The 20,193-nt window shown below is 40.0% G+C and overlaps 1 protein-coding gene across 3 annotated transcripts in view; it reads right to left on the minus strand.

The window, feature by feature from the left end:
* Positions 1-20,193, minus strand: part of PAK1 (p21 (RAC1) activated kinase 1) — a 137,953-nt gene that overhangs the window by 111,513 nt on the left and 6,247 nt on the right. For all 3 annotated transcript variants that reach the window (XM_023736585.1, XM_023736582.1, XM_023736584.1), the window contains exon 2: positions 2,596-2,806. In XM_023736585.1, coding sequence (XP_023592353.1) covers positions 2,596-2,785 — 190 coding nt within the window. In that variant the 5' untranslated portion in view covers positions 2,786-2,806. The remainder of the gene's footprint in view (positions 1-2,595; positions 2,807-20,193) is intronic.

A 20,193-nucleotide genomic window follows, 5' to 3' on the forward strand; every position in this document is an offset into this window, starting at 1 on the left:
AATGTCGGGGTGAGATGGTATCTCATTGTAGTTTTGATCTGCATTTCTCTAATGGCTAATGATTGGGAGCATTTCCTCATGTGTCTTTTAGCTGCCTGGGTGTCTGTGTACAAAGTTCTTTGTGTTGACATAAGCTTTCACTCTCTTGGCTACATACCCAGGGTGGAAATGTTGGGTCATACTATAAATCTGTGTTAAACTTTTTTGAGGAACTGTCAAACTGTTTTCCAAAGGGATGAACCATTTCATATTCCCACCAGCAGTGTATGAGGGTTTCAATTTCTTCATATCCCCACCAAAACTTACTATCATCTATCTTTTTGATTCTAGCCATCCTACTGGGTGTGAAGTAGTTTTGATTTGCATTTGCCGGATGACTAATGATGCTGGGCATCTTTTCATGTGCTTATTGACCATTTGTATATTTTCTTTGGAAAAAAGTCTATTCACACCCTTTGACTATTTTGGGTTATTTATCTTTTTATTATTGAGTTGTAATTTTCTTATTTATTACTTTATCAGATACATGATTTGCAAAAATTTTCTCCCATTCTTTGGATTGTCTTTTCACTTTCTTGATAACATCCTTTGAAACACAAAAGTTTTAAATTGTGATGACATTCATCGGACAGGAATCTTCTTATCTTTCCCAGTTTGAGTCAGTAATAATAATTTAAACTTTGGGATTCAAAAGAACTTGAAACAGCTGTATCTGTATATGTGGGAGAAGGTTCCAGGGCAGGGTGACACCACCTAGATCATAGCCCCTATACCTAGAAGATAGCAGCTACTATATAAATGAGTTAGCCAGTTAAGAAAATGTTAAGAAAAAGTACCCATACTTCTATCCATAACTGAAAAGCTTACAATGAAGGTGGAGTAGGGGAAAAGGCACACATACACAAAAATACAAGCCCAAAATACTCCTTGAAAGTCCTCAATAGCTTTCATTTCAGTTATTCAACAAACATTTACTATATATGTAAGATCACCGCCTACTAGATATCTCTACGAGAAGACACCTCAAATGTGATGTGTCCAACATTACATTTGCACTTCAGATGTAATGTGTCTAAAGTCATCATCTTCCCTGTTCTCCAACCACCAACACTCCAGACTTGTTCCTCTTCAAGTGTTCCCATTTGGTTAATGATACTATCATCTACCATCTTCTCTGACCTGTAGATGTGCAGTAATATTTTTCTGCAATGTAAGATATTTTCTGCACTTCACCACTGTGCTTGTTATATCTGCCCCCCCTAGCTGTTTCAAGTTCCTTTGAATCTCAATTCTGATTTTATCAAGTAATCTACTAGCTAGTCTACTAGTCTCCAAGCTTCAATTCATTAACAAATGAGTAAAGACAAAGGAACTAACATTTGAGTACCTTCTGTGTGGAAGGTACTTGTACTAGGAACTTTACAGGTAATCTTCCCAACAACTATGTGAGATATGATACCAGTTTTAGAGACAAGAAAACGAAAGGTCAGAGGGGTAAGCTGACATGCCTAAGGTCACAGAGCTGGCTAGTGGTGAATCCAGGATTTGAACCAATCAAACCAAACTGATTGCCGTCGAAGTGATTCAACTCATCGTGACCCTATAGGACAAAGCGGAACTTCGCCGTAGGATTTCTTAGGTTGTAATCTTTATGGGAGCAGATCACCAGGTCTTTTCTCCTGCAGAGCCACTGGTGGGTTTGAACGGCCAACCTTTCAGTTAGCAGCTAAGCACTTAACCATTGTACCACCAGGGCTCCTTGGATTTGAACCAGTTCCATTTAAATCAAAACTCATGATAACAATTTACAAATAGAAAGCCAATTTCTTCAGCATCTCACAAGAACATGACTGAGAACTCTACTTAAGATCAACAGCCACTCAAATCAATATTTTTTGGGCCAAACAAGAAGTCACCTATCATGTGGGCATTCAAACCTTTATTTCACCACCTTGTCCATACGGATCTCAGTGACTTCATCAGATGCATTTTTAAAACCCTGTTTCCTCTTCCAGAATAAAATTTCAATAAAAAGGATATAAGGCTGCTGGTACAACTTATTCTTGGTGAACTCATACTGAATCCTAGTTATCTCTGCTTCCTTTTCTCAGCTTCTACTTGCCCATCTTACTGTATTTAATTCTCATCTCTGAGTATGGGACCAGAAGATCTGAATAAAGAAGAGGCAATCAAGAATTTGGAAAGAAGATAGTCCAACTGAAACTAGTTTGGAAACAAAACATTTCCAAATGAAGACATTTCAATATTTCTTATATTTTGGATATCATAAACAGTTTAAGAATTTTAAAAGTAAGTAAATAAATGGCTTCAGATTGTTCAAAATCTAACAAGAGCATAATTATTCTAGAATTTTGCTCAGATATAGCATACTGAGTATAAAACAAGTTTATCTTCCTTTTGGCTCCAGTCACTTTAGGAAGAAAAGAGAAAGGATATATTTAATTGGGGGACGGGAGGGGTAGGTATTATAGGAAAATAAAGATAAACTCAAAGAAGGGCAGATCCTTTATCCAGGCTCCAAAAAAACAAAAAAAATTTTAAGCATAGAAGTGTTCAGAAAATGAAATACTGTACTTTTATCTCCAGGTAAGATGGATCGGTAAAATCGGTCCTTCTTTTTCTTCTCCTCTGGGTTTGGAGGCAGAGGTTTGGAACCATGGTTTAGGGTTCCAGCATCTTTGCTGCCTGCTCCAATCATAGTGCTGGTGTTTCTCATCGGAGGGGCTGGGGGTTTATCTTGAATGTCTAGGCCGTTATTTGACATTGTCACCACCACCAGCAGCTACTGTAATCAGAAAGAAGCATATAATTCTCTTATTATTTTTGAGCAAAGAGAAATACATGTTAAAATGTTAAAAATAATACAAATTATATAACCCTTCCTTCAGGGCCCCTCAAGCTCTTCCACTGCATACCATGACTACTTCTATCTGACTGCGTGACTATGCGGGCAACAACGCTCAAAGATATAAATGCCTACTCCGTGCCAAGCACTACTCAACATTCCCAAGAACCATGCTTTTCTTTGCACTCCCATATCTGAGGCATTGGTGAGCACAAAGAGCCACCATGATGTGGTTGAAAAAGTAGAAATTTGATCCAGTAAAACTGAGTCTAAATCCCAGTACCACTTACTAGCTTTAGAAAAATTCTATTTATTCATACATATGAAGATTAATTAAAGCAGCTACCAGCATTCCACACGTAGTAATTTCTGTCAACCTCTAATTTTATAACTTTAGGCAAGCCATTTTCCCTCTATGGGATGGACTGTATCAAAGGTCAGCAAAACTGCCTGTTTTTATAAATAGCTTTATTGGAACAAACCACACCCATTCAATTTATTTATTGTCTATGGCTTCTTTCACACTACAACGGCAGAGTTGAGTGGTTGCAAAGTTGAGTAATTTGCGAAGGAGACTGGATACTATAAAAGTCTAAAATATTTACTATCTGGCCCTTTACAGAAAAAGTCTGCCAGCTATATCATCTCTCCAGTATCCCCCTGCTCTAAAATCCTACTTTGTTCTAAATATATGATGGTCAATTTAGTAATCATTCTGTCCTATATGGTGTTGAATTTATTGGCAATCTCAAATGCTTTTGGAAATAGATTAAAAATTTAAAAGGAAGGAAAGAAATTCCTATAATATGGTAACTTTAATGAAGACAGATGTTATTACCTTAAAATAAAAATCCTTAACAATGGGTTGATATGACTGGATCCAGAGTTAATAAAGTTTCTCATTATTCTTCCATGTTAAGTGAAAATTATATCTTTAACCAAGACTATGTAGGATGTAAACTCCCTGGCATCACACACAATAGTGCTTTAGAGACTAATGGCTTCTAAAAACCTGCATGATAATCACCAAGAGCTTTTTAGAAATATAGATACCATGGCTTGACCCCCACCCCCCAACAAATTTGGACTTAGTATGGCTGGGTTAGGGCCAAAAACCTGTATATTTTTTTAAAATTAGTGATTTCAACACACAGCCAGATTTGAAAACCATGCTTAAATTGTCAATTACTTACAATACTATGAATAAAATCTATGGAAGTCTTTTAATATTTTCTAATAAGTGAAGAACTGATTTCCTGTATACAGTTTCTTCCTCAGTCCTTTCTCTACATGCCATCAGTGATCCTAAAACACACCACTTCTCTGCTTAAAACCTTTTATTGACATCCCAGAATAAAAGCTAAATTCCTTAGCTTGCTTTTTGAGATCTTCCATTATCGGGCCTAGAACACTCACCAGTCTCATCTCCACCACTGCTACCTGCTGCAGACAAATCAATTCCAACTCATAGTGACCCTGAAGAACAAAGAAGACCTGCCCCAAAGGGTTTCCAAGGCTGTAGTCTTTACATCTTTCTCCCAAAGAGTGGCTAGTGGGTTCAAACTCCAATCTTTTGGTTAGCAGACAGGTGCTTAACCCACTGCGCCACCAGGGCTCCTCTCACCACTATTAACCAACTTCCTCAAACATATCAGAGCTTTCACACTTCTATTCCTTTGCACATGCTGTTCCCTCTGCCTAGAATGCCAATTTTCTTATTCTCTCAAGCTGTGAATTTACTTATCCATCAAGGCTTTATTCAACTGTCAGTTCTTCCATGAAGCCCTTTGGAAATGTTCTCACCTCCAAGAAATTAGTTGTGTCCTCTTTCATGCTCCCAAGACAATGGGTATATTCCCAAGGTGATCACGTTTATTTTTACTATGTTGTAATTACTTGTTTACAGGTATATCTTCCCCAGGAGCCAGAATGTTCCTCAACAATTGGGCCTGATTTTGTCACCCTTGCATTCCAACAAGTCCCTAGTATAGTATCTGATTCACAGTAGATCTGATAAATATTTGAAGTAATCAAGTTTGCACAGCAATATATACCTTGCCTTGAAGGAATTCATAGTAAGGAAAATAAGTCATGGACGTGATACATGGTACAAAAGTTAAGGATACAAGAGAGGAATGAGAATTCAACAACAAGATATTGCTTCCAAGTTGAGGGTGAAAGGAGCAGAGCAAATGTTTTGTGAAGAAGGAGCATCTGAAACTAGCTCATAAATGTTTATAATGGATTAAATGTAAGAAACTCAAAAGCATTCACAATTAGAAGGCTGCTGGATATGTATCTTACACATGTGCAAATGCTTCCTACAGAAAAGAAAACCTAAAAAATCATAAGATGGAGCAAAACTGAAAGGGTAGAGATGCCCTGTCCTTTAGTCTGAGGCTGCTCTCTCAGTAGTCTCCTGCAGGGAATTCCAGCAATTTTCTTTTTCATTCATAAAGAATAAGAATCCAAATCCTGCCTCTAAGACAATATTTAGTCATCATTTAATGTATCAGAAATTTCTTCTTCAAAATTATTCTTGAAATTTGGAGTGCAGCCTTGTATTATAATAATTTCTGTCTGTGTTATACCATCCCCTGCTAAATTATAAGCTCTTAGAACAGCAAAAGAAGGCCAAAGCCACCAGAAGAAAGGAAACAATAAAGATCAGAGCAGAAATAAGTGAAATAGAGAATAGAAAGAATCAACAAAACCAAAAGTTGGTTCTTTGAAAGGATCAACAAAAACGACAAACCACTGGCCAAATTGACAAAAGAAAAACAGGAGAGGACGCAAATAACCCAAATAAGAAATGAAATGGAGGACACTACAACAGACCCAAATGAAGTAAGAAGGATCACAACAGAGTACTATGAAAAACTATACTCCAACAAATTTGAAAACCTAGACGAAATGGATAAATTTCTAGAAACACACTACCTACCAAAACTAACATAAACCAATGTTGAAAATCTGAACAGACCCATAACAAGAGAAGAGATTGAAAAGGTAATAAAAAAAACTCCCAGTCAAAAAAAGCCGCAGCCCAGATGGCTTCACTGGAGAATTCTAACAAATATCCAGAGAAGAGCTTACACCAGTACTACTCAAACTATTTCAGAACATAGAAAAGGAAGGGATAATTTGGAATTCATTCTAAGAAACCAGCGCAACTCTTATACCAAAACCAGGCTAAGACACTACAAAAAAAGAAAATTACAGACCAATATCTCTCATGAATATAGATGCAAAAATTCTCAACAAAATTCTAGCTGATTAGCTGATAGACTTCAGCACCATATCAAAAATAATAATAATATGCCACAACCAAGTAGGATTCACACCAGGAATGCAAAGATGATTCATCATTAGAAAATCAATCAACATAATCCACCACATATAAAATAAAAGAATCATATGATCATCTCAATTGACGCAGAAAAGGCATTTGACAAAGTCCACCCATTCTTGATAAAAACTCTCAATAAAATAGGTGTGGAAAGGAAATTCCTTGACATAATAAAGGGTACCTGTACAAAAACAGACAGCTTGAGAAGTATTAGAACGACATGGGCAAAGAACTGGAAACAGAAAACCATAAAAGAAGATCACACTTGGCATTTCTCAAGCTGAAAGAACTGAAGAAAAAATTCAAGCCTCGAGTTGCAATACTGAAGGATTCTTCAGGGAAAATATTAAACGACACAGGAAGCATTGAAAGAAGATGGAAGGAATACACAGAGTCACTATACTAAAAAGAATTGGTTGACATTCAACCATTTCAGGAGGTAGCATATGATCAGGAACCGATGGTAGTGAAGGAAGAAGTCCAAGCTGCACTGAAGGCAGTGGTGAAAAACAAGTCTCCAGGAATTGATGGAATACCAATTCAGACGTCCCAACACATGGATGCAGCACTGGAAGTGCTCACTCCTCAACGCCAAGAAATTTGGAAAACAGCTACCTAGCCAACCGACTGGAAGAGATCCACATTTATGCCTATTCCAAAGAAAGGAGATCCAACTGAACGCGGAAATTATCGAACAATATCATTAATATTACACACAAATAAAATTTTACTGAAGATTCTTCAAAAGCGGCCGCAGCAGTACATCAACAGGAAACTGCCAGAAATTCAAGCCAGATTCAGAGGAGGACATGGAACCAGGAATATCACTGCTGATGTCAGATGGATCCTGGCTGAAAGCAGAGAATACTAGGAAGATGTTTACCTTTGTTTTATTGACTACGCAAAGGCATTCGACAGTGTGGATCATAACAAATTATGGATAACATGGCAAAGGATGTGAATTCCAGAACACTTAATTGCGCTCATCAGGAACCTGTACATAGATCAAGAGACAGTCATTCAAACAGAACAAGGGGATATTACATGGTTTAAAGTCAGGAAAAGTGTATGTCAGGGCTGTATCCTTTCACCGTATCTATTCAATCTGTATGCTGAGCAAATAATCCGAGAAGCTGGACTATACAGAGAAGAATATGGCATCAGGACTGGAGGAAGACTCATTAACAACCTGTGAAATGCAGATGACACAACCTTGCTTGCTGAAAGTGAAGAGGACTTGAACCACTTATGGACAAAGATCAAAGACCACAGCCTTCAATACAGATTACATCTCAACAAAAATCCTCACAACTGGACCAATAAGCAACATGATGGTAAACGGAGAAAAGACTGAAGGTGTCAAGGATTTCATTTTACTTGGATCGACAATCAACATCCATGGAAGCAGTAGTCAAGAAATCAAACAAGCATTGCACTGGGCAAATCTGCTGCCAAAGACCTCTTTAAAGTATTGAAAAGCAAAGATGTCACCTTGAAGACTAAGGTGCACCTGACCCAAGTCATTGTGTTTTCAATCGCCTCATATGCATGTGAAAGCTGAACAATGAATAAGGAAGACCAAAGAAGAATTGACGCTTTTGAACTGTGGTGTTGAGGGTGAATACTGAATACACCATGGACGGTCAAAAAAACAAACAAATCTGTCTTGGAAAAAGTACTACAAGAATGCTCCTTAGAAGCAAGGATGGTGAGACTATGTCTCACAGACTTTGGACATGTCATCAGGAGGTACCAGTCCCTGCAGAAGGACATCATGCTTGGTAAAGTAGAGGGTAGGCAAAAAAAAGGAAGGCCCTCAATGAGACGGACTGACACAGTGGATGCAACAACAGGCTTAAGCATAACGACGACTGTGAGGCTGGCACAGGACTGGGCAGTGTTTCGCTCTATTGTACATGGGGTCGCTATGAGTAGGAATCAACTTGACGGCACCTAACAACAACAATACAAAACCAACAGCCAACATCATTCTTAATGAAGAGAGGCTGAAAACATTACCCTTGAGAGCAGGAACAAGACAAGGATACCCTTTAGCACCACTCCTATTTAACATTGTGCTGGAAGTCCTAGCTAGAGAAATAAGGCAAGAAAAAGAAATAAAGAGCATCCAAATTGGTAACGAAGAAGTAAAACTGTCCCTAGTTGCAAATAATATGATACTGTACATAGAAAATCCAAAAGACTCCACAAGAAAACTACTGGAACTAATAGAAAGATTCAGCAGAGTAGCAGGATACAAGAGAAACATACAAAAATCTGTTGGATTCCTATACATCAATAAAGAGAATGACGAAAAGGAAATCAGGAAAGCAATACCACTTATAATAGCCCTAAAAAAATAAAATACTTAGGAATAAATCTAACCAGGTATGTAAAAGACCAATACAAAGAAAACTACAAAACACTACTGCAAGAAACCAAAAGAGATCTACAGAAATGGAAAAATATACCACACTCATGGACAGGCAGACTCAACACTGTAAAAATGTCAATTCTACCCAAAGCAATCTACAAATCCAATGCAATCCCGATCTAAATACCAACAGCATTCTTTAAAGAGATGGAAAAAATAATCATTAACTTTATATGGAAAGGGAAGAGGCCCAGATAAGTAAAGCACTACTGAAGAAGAATAATAAACTAGGAAGACTTGCATGACCTGACCTCAGAACCTACTATACAGCTACAGTAGTCAAAACAGCCTGGTACTGGTACAATGACAAATACATCGAACAACGGAACAGAATTGAGAACTCAAATGTAAATCCATCCACCTACAGTTACCTGATCTTCAACAAGGGCTCAGAGTCCATCAAATGGGGAAAAGACAGTTTTTTTAACAAATAGTGCTGACGAAACTAGATGTCCAACTGCAAAAAAACGAAACAGGATCCATGCCTCACACCATACACAGAAACTAATTCAAAATGGATCAAAGACCTAAATATAAAGCCAAAAACTATGAAGTTCACAGAAGAAAAAACAGGATCAACGCTAGAGGCCCTAATACACAGCATTAACAGGGTACAAACCATAACTAACAACACATAAACTCCAGAAGATAAGCTAGATAACTGGTATCTTCTAAAAATTAAACACTTAGACGCTTATCAAAAGACTTCACCAAAAGAGCAAAAAGAGAACCCACAGACTGGGGGAAAAAAATTGGCTACGACTAATCTAACAAAGGTCTAATCTCTACGATCTACAGGAAAATCCAACATCTCTACAACAAAAAGACAAATAATCCAATTAAAAAAATGGGCAAAGGAAATGAACAGACACTTCACCAAAGAAGACATTCAAGCCGCTAACAGACACATGAGGAAATGCTCGCGATCACTAGCCATCAGAGAAGTGCAAATCAAAACCAGAATGAGATAACATCTCACCCCGGCATTACTGTCACGAATCAAAAAAACTGAAAATAACAAATGTTGGAGAGGCTGAGGGGAAACTGGAACTCTTATGCACTGCTGGTGGGAATGCAAAATGGTACAACCATTTTGAAAAACGATATGGCACTTTCTTAGAAAGCGAGAAATAGAAATATCATATGATCCAGCAATCCCACTCCTAGGAATATATCCTAGACCAATAAGAGCTGTCACGTGAATAAACACATGCACACCCATGTTCATTACAGCACTGTTCACAATAGCAAAAGATGGAAACAACCTAAGTGCCCATCAACAGATGAATGGATAAACAAACTATGGTATATATACACAATGGAGTACTACACAACAATAAAAAACACTGAGGAATCTGCGAAGCATCTCACAACATAGATGAACCTGGAGAGCATGATGCTGAGTGAAATAAGTCAATCACAAAAGGATGAATATTGTATGAGACCACTACTATAAAAACTCAAGAAAAGGTTTACACACAAAAAGAAACAATCTTTGATGGTTATGAGAAAGGGGGGATGCAGATGGGAAAACACTAAATAGACAATAGATAAGTGGTAACTTTGGTGAAGGGTAAGATAGTATACAACACTGGGGAAACCAGCATAACTTGTCCAAGGCAAGGTCATGGAAGCTCCATAGACACACCAAACTCCCTGAGGGACCGAATAACGGGGCTGAGGGCTGTGGGGACCATGGTCTCAGGGAACATCTAGGTCAACTAGCATAACATAGTTAATACAGAAAATGTTCTACACTCTACTTTGGTGAGTAGAGTCTGGGGTCTTAAAAGCTTGTGAGCAGCCATCTAAGATACTCCACTGGTTTTACCTGTCTGGAGCAAGGGAGAATCAAGAAAACCAAAGACACAAGGGAAAGATTAGTCCAAAGGACTAACGGACCACAAAAGACCAGACTTACTGGCCTAACAGAGACTGGAGAAACCCTGAGAGTATGTTCCCCAGACACCCTGTTAACTCAGTAATGAAGTACTCCTGAGGTTCACCCTTCAGTTAAAGACTAGCCAGGCCCATAAAACAAAACGAGACTAAAGGGGCATACTAGCCCAGGGGCCAGGACTAGAAGGCAAGAGGGGACAGGAAAGCTGGTGATAGGGAACCCAAGGTCGAGATGGGGAGAGTGTTGACATGTCGTGTGGTTGGTAACCAATGTCACAAAACAGTATGTGTACTAATTGTTCAATGAGAAGGCTAGTTTATTCTGTAAACCTTCATCTAAAGTACAATAATAATATAAAAAAAGAAAAATTACAAGCTCTTAGAAGGCAAGGACCATGCTTAAACTTGCTACTGAGCTCTAGACTTCTATTTCCAACTGTCTACAAGTCTCCAACTACCTTCACCATATCCATGCAGTCATCCCAAAGGCACCTCAAATTAAATACGCAGCCTGATGCAAATTACTGCAATCTCTCCCCTTCTCTCCATCCCTACTGAACCTACATTAAACCTCACCTGCTTTCCTTTCCTTCAAAATTATCTTCTGAAAATATGGATGTGACTTGTCACTTCTATGCTTTAAAATCTGCAGTGGTTCACCACTGCCTACAGGATCAAGTCTTTAGTACAGATGAAATTCAAGGTCCTTCAATCTAACACTGACCTGCCTTACAAACTAAGCCACCACACCTGGACAAAATCCTACATTCAACCTATGCCTCAGAAATCTCTGCTCCCCTGAATCTGCCAAGCATTCTCTTACCCCACTCCACCCCCATGCTTATGTCAATGAGTTCTCCCTTCTTTGACTGATAAAAATCTTACTCATCCATCAAGGCCAAACTCAAATCTCATCACTTGGTATAACTCATCCTGACCCCACCTTTGCCAAACCAACTACTCCTTTTCTTTCTGAATAAAAGAAATCAAGCAGGCAAGGGCAATTTTGTTAATCTATATTAACTCTCTGGATGGTGTGCTTTTTATCCATTTCTTCCAGTTTCACTTCCCAGATTTAGCTTTGTTTTCCCTCCCTGCTCAAGTCCCTCAGCTCCCCAAATAGAGATTCTGCTCACTCAGTTCTCAAGTGTACCTTCCCACTGCAGGCTGCCAGTTCCAAAATTACACTCCTTGCAGCCACCTGATACTCTAGTCAGGTTCTTCTTTGCCTCCCAGGTCCTTCAACTAGCAGCTTCGTTGAATGCAACTCCCTGTCAGGCCCACATCCCAGAACTGTGGCAAGAAAGGCTTCACTGACATTCCTAATAATGCCCGGAGAAATTCACAGTGGTAGATCTCTACTTTCAAAGAAATTTCTAATTATTCAAAACCTAAAATCTATTTTTGGCATCTAATGTTGGAATCCTCTGTACTACATTCCAGCCTAGGTCGTCCAGCCTAAGCTTGAAAAACTCCAGTCATAGAAAAGTTACGATCTCAAAAGACAGCCTATTCTATCTTTGATCACCTTGTTTAGAGAGTTTTGACTTAAATTCTTTCCCACGTCGCAGTACAATTATTTGCCTCCCGCTAGATCCTTATCCTCTGCTAGTCTTAGACTATGAACTCCTCAAAAACAAAGTTCATATTTATTTCTTGATTCCCAATACAAGGCTTGGCATAGAATAATAATCAATAATGATTTGTTGAACAAATGAATGAATGACTGACCTGACAAATAAATGAACAAATACACACAGAAACAAAAACTGCTTCCATCTGTGATTCCTAAATCCTATCTCTTGGGGCTACTTAGACGGAACTCAAAATACTTGAAATTTCAAGCCCCCAAAATCTATTTTCTCAATGCTAAAAACATTGCCAGTAACTTCAACTATACTCACAGAACATAATTTCGTGCCCTCTTGATCTCTCCCCTCTGAACTTACTTAGATTAGGGTTTCTAAACTACTTTCCAGTTTCCCTGCAGTCCTCCAACCAGTCCTTTCCTATAATTTCTCCACAAGTTTTTCCTCTCTTTACACTTCATACCTAGATCCCCTCACCAGCCATTTTTTCCAGCTATCCTCAGCACAATAATTATCCCATTTTAAAACCCACATATTTTAAATTTTGCCTACAAGAAAACAGGTCCAAAACATCAAATCTGAGAGGTGAAAGGGTAAGCACACTCAACCCCTGACTAAGGAGACCAAACACATTTTAAATCTTCTAACAGTCTCTGCAGTCAAAGATTCGGGAGGATGAAAAACCAACGCCTACTGGCATGCTGCAGTGTAAAAGCTAGGCCCGAGGCCAACACTTAAAATGATGGTTCAGATGGCACCCTCTATCCTCCCTGGACAGCAAATTGATATGACAGAGAGAAAGACTGACCACATTTCACCAATACCCGGAGGCTCAAGGGGCCTAATAATGTATGAGCAACTAATTACCACTGAAGTATTAATTATGAATCAACTGAATGGCTCTATAATAAATGCAGGATCACTGTGAGGTTTCATAAGGCCCACCGGTGGGGTGATAGTAGTAAAAAGATGACTGAGGTTGAAGTCCCTTCACCTATTGCAGTAGATTGCTTTTGTGTGGCCTTTCTAGCCATGGTTTTGTAACCGCCACCCAGGTGACTGGGCAGGACTGTGCAGACAGGGTAATTGTAGCCCAACAAGGGGACTGGTAAGTTTTGCCATCCTGCTGGGCTTGAGATGAGCCATCCCAGAGGAGGGAAAGGAAAAGAGCCCACCACCACTGTGATGGTTAAGATTGTGTGTCAACTTGGCTGGGCCATGATTCTCCGTGTTTTAATGTAATTGCTCCCATGATTGAATATACTGTGAGTAGCCAATCAGATGAAAGGGAGTCTCCTTGGGGGTGTGGCCCGCATCTGTATATAAGCAGACGTTCTGGCTTTTTGCTCTCTCTGGATCCTGCGGCTGCTTCCTGTCGTCTCATCTCCTGTTCTTGGGACTTGAGCTGTCAGCTTATCTGCCGAACCTGGGATTCATCAATCTGCACAGCCTGTGAGTGGGAGCCCTGCTCTCCGACCTTCCAATCTTGGGCTTGCCAGCTTCTGCAGCTGTGTGACTTGGGAGAGGCCTCTACCCTGATCCACGGACTTGGGACGTTCTAGCCTCTACAATCACGTGAGCTGTTTCCTTGATATAATCTCTCTATATATATTTATACACTTTACTGGTTTTGCTTCTCTAGAGAACCCAGCCTAAGACAACCACCAAGGAAGGAGAGATCAGCAGGAGAGACCCAGCAGCAGGACACAGTGTGGTGGGCTTCCCCACCCATGAAGCGAGAAAGCTAAGTACCTTTGGGCAGAGGCCAAGGTCGGGGAGAGGACTGCCTGAGAGCAGAGCTGGGAAGAGGCTGTCCTGATGGAAGAACTGTATCCTGAGCGTTCCTGAACCTAAACTGTAACCTGTTATTTCCCTAATAAACCCCATAATTGTGAGTATGGTCTGTGAGTTCTGTGTGGCCACTGCAATGAGTTACTGAACCCAGCAGAGAAGTAGAGAGTTCTATGGGAAGGACGGTTGTTGTCAGAATTGGTAACTACTGCAGAGAGAGGAGGCGTAGACCTCTGCCTCGTAAGAATCACCCTTGGGCTGCTGATCTTGATTATCCTTCCCCCTTGTGAAATTTGAGGAGGTCAAACACTGCCCTCATGCCGTTTTTACACCTATGACCTGCAACTTGATGTTTACTGGGGTAGCACATCTAGTCATACCACTATGCAGTCTCTGGACTTAAACAATGGTCCAGAAGCAACCAAGAAGGGAAGTGATTCGTGCTTCTTTTACAGCATGCTATAAAAAGCATCAAGATACAGTGCTAGAGTACAAAGAAGAGAAAGAAAACACTTTTCAGGTAGCCGCTATACATAAGGTACTTAACATATGGAATGAAACTGGACAGGAATTCAAGCAAGGAGTATGCTCATTGAGAACTACCTCTCTCCACTATACCACCCCCAGATTCCACAGTCACTGGTATAAAACAGCATCAAGAAAATGAAAGGTTTTTAAGATGCACGTAACATGAAAGACTGAAGCAACTGCAGAGGTCATCTAATCTGACCCCCTTATATTACAAGTAGGAAACTGAGGTCCAAACAGCAGAAGGAAATTGCCTAAGATCACACAGCAATTAAAAGGTAGACTAGAACTCATGTCTTTAGACTTTTTGCCAATGGATTTTTCCAAATATAATGTTATTGAAATAATTCTATCCCCTTTATACCTTTTCTAACCTGAATTCTGCTACTTCTGATTTATGTTTAGGTCAGTCAAGTCTAGCCAATGGTAAATTTAGAAATATATGAGCATGGTTAGGCTGGACTTGATTGATGTCTGTCATGTGCCAGGTCCTGTGCTAAGCCACCAAAGAACATAAATGAGGATAGAGCATAAGCACTGCAGGGTGGGGAGGTGTTTAACATAATACAGTGAAACCTATGAGAGCCAGAACACGATGGGACAGCCTTGTTTTTCCAAGTCTCACAAGTTTTCCGCCTTTGACAGGGTCCAGTCTCATCACTTTCTATTGCTCGTTTTACTGGAAAATATTTGAGTTTTCCTTCTCTGACAGGTTTCCACCTTACAAAGATTCTGGCTTTTGCAAGTTGTACTATACAGCATGTAACTGAAGCATGTGTAAGTTATGTACAACTTTGCTAGAATTGCAGGTTTTTCATTCAAAAACAATTCAAATCAATAAACCTTTACTGCATACTTACATGTGAGGTAATATGTTAGAAACCAGAGATATGGAGACAAATAAGATATGATCCAGATCCTAAAGGCTCTCATAGTCTAGTAAGCAAGATAGATAGGATCTGGAAAACCAAAATACCAGGCCAAGTGTAAATAGTGCTGTAGAACAGTACAAGCAGTAGAATGTCAGAACACATAGGAAGGAAAGATTGAATTAGAGTGATCAGAGAGCCTTCTCAGAAAAAATGGTATTAAGAGTAGCGGCTTAGAGATAAATAGGTCAGACCAATGGTCTTAACCCTGGATAATTAGACTCTCCTGTGTAAGCTTTTCAAAATACCAATGCTGAAGTACCTAGCGGAAAGGGTACTAATATCTGCAATTTACTTTGAAATCCATTTTTTAAAATTAGATTAATTGATGGACATAGCAATGTGATATAAAACACAGGCCAGTATAAAATGAACGTGATTAAACATATGAAAATGTCAGTGACAGAATCTAGGTGATGGATATGAAAGTATTCACTGTAAAATTCTTACAACTTTGCTATATGTTTGAATTTTTTTTCTAACAAAACAGGGAAGAAAACACCAGTGCGTGAACTCAACCCCCTGAGTCTCTGACTTAATTGGTCTAGGGTAGCCCTAGGCATTGGTATAGTGCCTGGTTCAAAGCCAACAGTAAGTAAATGACAGCATACATAAATAAATGCATGATTTTGACGGAGAAAGATGACGGCAAATGCGTCCTAGACCGTATGAACAACTTAAGTGTGAGAGCATGGTGGGGTAGAACACAACATGAAAAACTAAAGTGGGAGATTGAGAGGTAGGACATAGCAGATCACAGAGGGCCTTTAATGTTCTGTATCGCATATACCACTAGCCACAGAAATGCTCCCTTCTAAGCAATTCTAGAGCTGGGCAATAAATGTCTCGTGTTAAAAGTAAAAGATGACGCTGTTGATCAAAAAAACAAGGCTGTGGAAAGTTAACAATGAGAAAAGAGGTGTTGCCTGGAGAAGGGAACCAGCTGCTATCCGTCTGCACTGAGGGCTCTGTTATGGCTTGGGCTCACACAATGGTGTTTAGGAGTCCTCTAAAATGTCTAACAGGGTAGATAAAATGCTCTAAAAAAAAAAAAAAAAGTCTTCCTGGAAACCTCCTGCACTAACCATCTTTACAAACAGAATTTCAACAATTATTTGGGGCTGATATTTTAATAACCACTAACAATGGATAGAACTTCAGAGTTTACAGAAAACTTGGAAATCTATTTGGTAGTTATTTTTCTCATTTAGTCATGCAAATATTTATTAATCACATACTGTTTGCCAGGATAAAATGGTGAACAAGTCAGAAAGAGCAAAGTCTCAGAGACACTGCCAATCACCCAGGGTCACAGTTAAGTGTGCAGCAGAGGCAGGGACCTGAAATGATGTCCGACCTTAGAACCACTATTCTTTCCACAAGAAGCCCTGGTGGGACAGTGGAAGCACATGGCTGCTAACCAAAAGGCTGACAGATTGAATGCACCAGTTGCTCTGAAGAAGAAAAATGTGGCAGTCTGCTTCCATAAAGATTACAGTCTTGGAAACCCTATGGGGCAGTTCTACTCTGTCCTATAGGGTCACTATGAGTCAGAATCAACTCGATAACAACAGGTTTGGGGTTTTTTTGGTGACTGTTTCCACTACACCACACTTCACTGTTCTTCTGGAGGCACAGGAATAGACTAGATAATCTCTAATAATCCTTCGGGCCATTATTTCAAATGAAGACGGGAAGAAAGAAGAAAAAGACCTACTTTATATACTAATCACATTTTTCAGTTCAACCCTAGATTGGGGAGTACTTCACACCCTTGATACTTGGCTATGAGAATCTGATCTTTAATTAAATTGTGCCAGGAGGTTTTCTTTGGCAGGGGCATAGAATACTGCAGTCTTGAATTTGCTGAGGGATGTCCTTCTAAAGCATCAAAGACACTCCCTACTTGCAGCCTTCAGACACTTGTTCCAGTTTAACAAGAAAGCAGCTGCTGGGACGGCAGAGAGGAAAACTGGAGTGGGTATTAGAGAAAACTTCTAGCTTTTTGGGGGGACTGTTAGGAAAGCTATTTTAATTTTTGACCCTCAGTTTCCTCTTATGTAAAATACAAATAAGACTACCTACTTCACAGTATTAGCATAAGAATTAAAAAACATATATGAAAGTACCTAGTATGCTGCCTGGCACAAAATAGATGCCTAATAAATATTTGTTCCCATCTCCCACCTATCTTCCCAGTTTCATCTCCACTATTCCCTTAACTTGTGATTCCAGCTCAATACGCTTTCAGGCCTCCGCCTTTGCCCATGCTGTTCTCTGTGCCTAAAATGTACCAACTTTTCTGCCAAGCAAACTCCTACTCATTCTTCAAGACCCAGCCTGACTAACTTCCTCTATAAACCTTCACAGAGGTCCCTTTACCTCTACCTAATATTAGAAGTTCGTTTCCCCTAAATTTAATAGTATATTATACATACTTTTATTCAACAGTTTTCATATTTCATCACATCAACCAGAATTCATGCTTGTCCTCACCAGACCATGAACAACTCAAGGTATGAAACTGAGTCTGACTAACCTCTATGTCCGTGGGGCCCTCCCAGCACAGGCATGGCACACACTAGGTAATTAGTAAAGGTTCACAGACGAAGGCAGCCTGGTTTAGAGGGAAAAACACAGAAACTGGAAGGATTCTAAAAGCCAGTCAGTTCCAAACCTTTACTTCAAGGTTCAGAACCTGATGCCGACGGGGGTGCGTAATTTATCTAAGACCACTCAGTGAAACAGTGATAAAGCCATGACTTTGTTGCTATTAGCTGCCACAGAGTTGGTCCATCCACTTTATGGTGACCCCATGCACAATGGAATTGGACTGTTGTGATTTCATTGGCTGCTTTTCACTGGGTTTTCATTGGCTAATGTTCAGAAGTAGATTGCCAGGCCTTTCTTCCAAGTCTGTCTTAATCTGGACGCTCCACTGAAACCTGACCAGCATCACAGCAACATACAAGCCCTCCTCGGACAGACAGGTGGTAGCTGTGCTCATGCACTGGCTGACAACTGAACCCAATTCTCTCACATGGAAGGTGAGAATTCTACCACTGAAGCACCACTGCCCTCAAAGCCATGACTAGCCTCTGATTGTTCAGATTCTCCTGAAAGCATTTTTTTCTATAGTAATTACAATGTAAGGCAGAATGAACAAAGGGCTGCACCTTGCAGGCTTCCTGCAATATGAGAGGCAACAAGGTGGAATGGAAAGGGCAAAGAGAGTTGGAGTCAAAGACTTAAGTTCACTTAGGCTGCCTCTGTATTTCCCCACCCTACCCCACCCCACCCCCATCACACATACACATTTTCCTCACTTTTTTCACCTCTGCACAGTCACTAGAGTTATTTGTAGAGAACAGTGCTTATAAATCTTATAATCCTCTCTCTACTGTCTTGGGAAATTTCCTGACCTGCAGCTCCAGCTTAGTATTTACAAATGTCAAGGGGAAAAAAAAATCAAATTTAATCTCCAAAATTCCAGATTTCCCACTGGATGACCTATACTGAGAAAACCAGCACTAAAACCCAAAGACCCTACAATCAGAGAGCCGGAATGAACCACAAAGGCCACCTGGTTCGCCTCCCAGGAAACACTGTCATCGATTCTACTGTCTTCTTGATGGAGAACTTCCAGGCAGTCTCTGCCTGAACACATCCTTCGATTTCCCACACTGCCACATGCTGCCTCTCTCAAAGTGTAGAGAAACACAGCACAAAAATGGGCTGCCTTCCCTCCTCTAAAAGATAACAAGGACTATCATTATCAAGCCTCTAGTGTCCGTTTACTTCAATCATCCATGATCACCCAAACTCTCATCCTCAAACTTTTCTATAATACCTCTAATCTGACCAAATCCCCCACCCGTCTCCTAACTTGGGAGGTTTTGCCTCTTTGCCTTAAATAAAACCTGGCTATCACCTAAAGAAGAGCCCTGGTGGCCCAGTGGTTAAAGAGCTTGGTTATTAACCAAAAGGTCGGCAGTTTGAATCCACCAGCCGCTCCTTGGAAACCCTATGAGGCAGTTCTACCCTGTCCAATAGGGTCGCTATGAGTTGGAATCAACTCGACAGCAATGGCTTTGGTTTTGTTCTTATCACCTAAAGAAGAGACTTCTGCAGTCCTCTCAACTGGAGGCTGTTTTCTGTCTCATATCAAACCTATCGGTGTTGTTCTTACTTTTCAGTGCCATTTCCAAACCATGTCTCTCCCTTCCTCTTGTAAAAACCTCTATTCCTTTGAGTCCCTACACTTCGTGGATGCCACCTACCTACTTCCTGGTCACTCACACTCAAAGGCTTTAGTTCCTGGTTCAGTCTTCTTCTGCACCCCTCCAATTATCATTCTAGGTGACTTCAACAGCCACAATGATGACCCTTCCAACATCCTGGCCACTCCATTTTCTGACTTCCAATCCAAGTTAGCCACTACTCACATGGTCACATCCTGGACTTTATCACCAAAATCTGCATTAACTCCAACATCAGGAATGAATCATATATATTCCACACCCGACTTCCTATCCATGCAGCTCACTTGGTCAAGAACTTCCAATACAATTCTAGACTTCATTTTGAGCTCCAAACTATGATCCATCAGCCCCTCCTGCCTTCACTTGTCTCTTTATCTAACCAAGTCCATCAAAATCACTCAAACATCAAAAATCATCTACCCCCTTGCCCTTCTCTCTCTTTCCAATATTCAACGGGCAAAATCTCAGCTTTTGGACAGTTGAACTCAACTATCTCCCAACTGTCTCCACACTGAAGTAGCTGAATGTCCTACAGAACAGTACAAA

Source organism: Trichechus manatus, unplaced genomic scaffold (assembly GCF_000243295.1).
Source record: "Trichechus manatus latirostris isolate Lorelei unplaced genomic scaffold, TriManLat1.0 scaffold00088, whole genome shotgun sequence".
Lineage (NCBI taxonomy): Eukaryota > Metazoa > Chordata > Mammalia > Sirenia > Trichechidae > Trichechus > Trichechus manatus.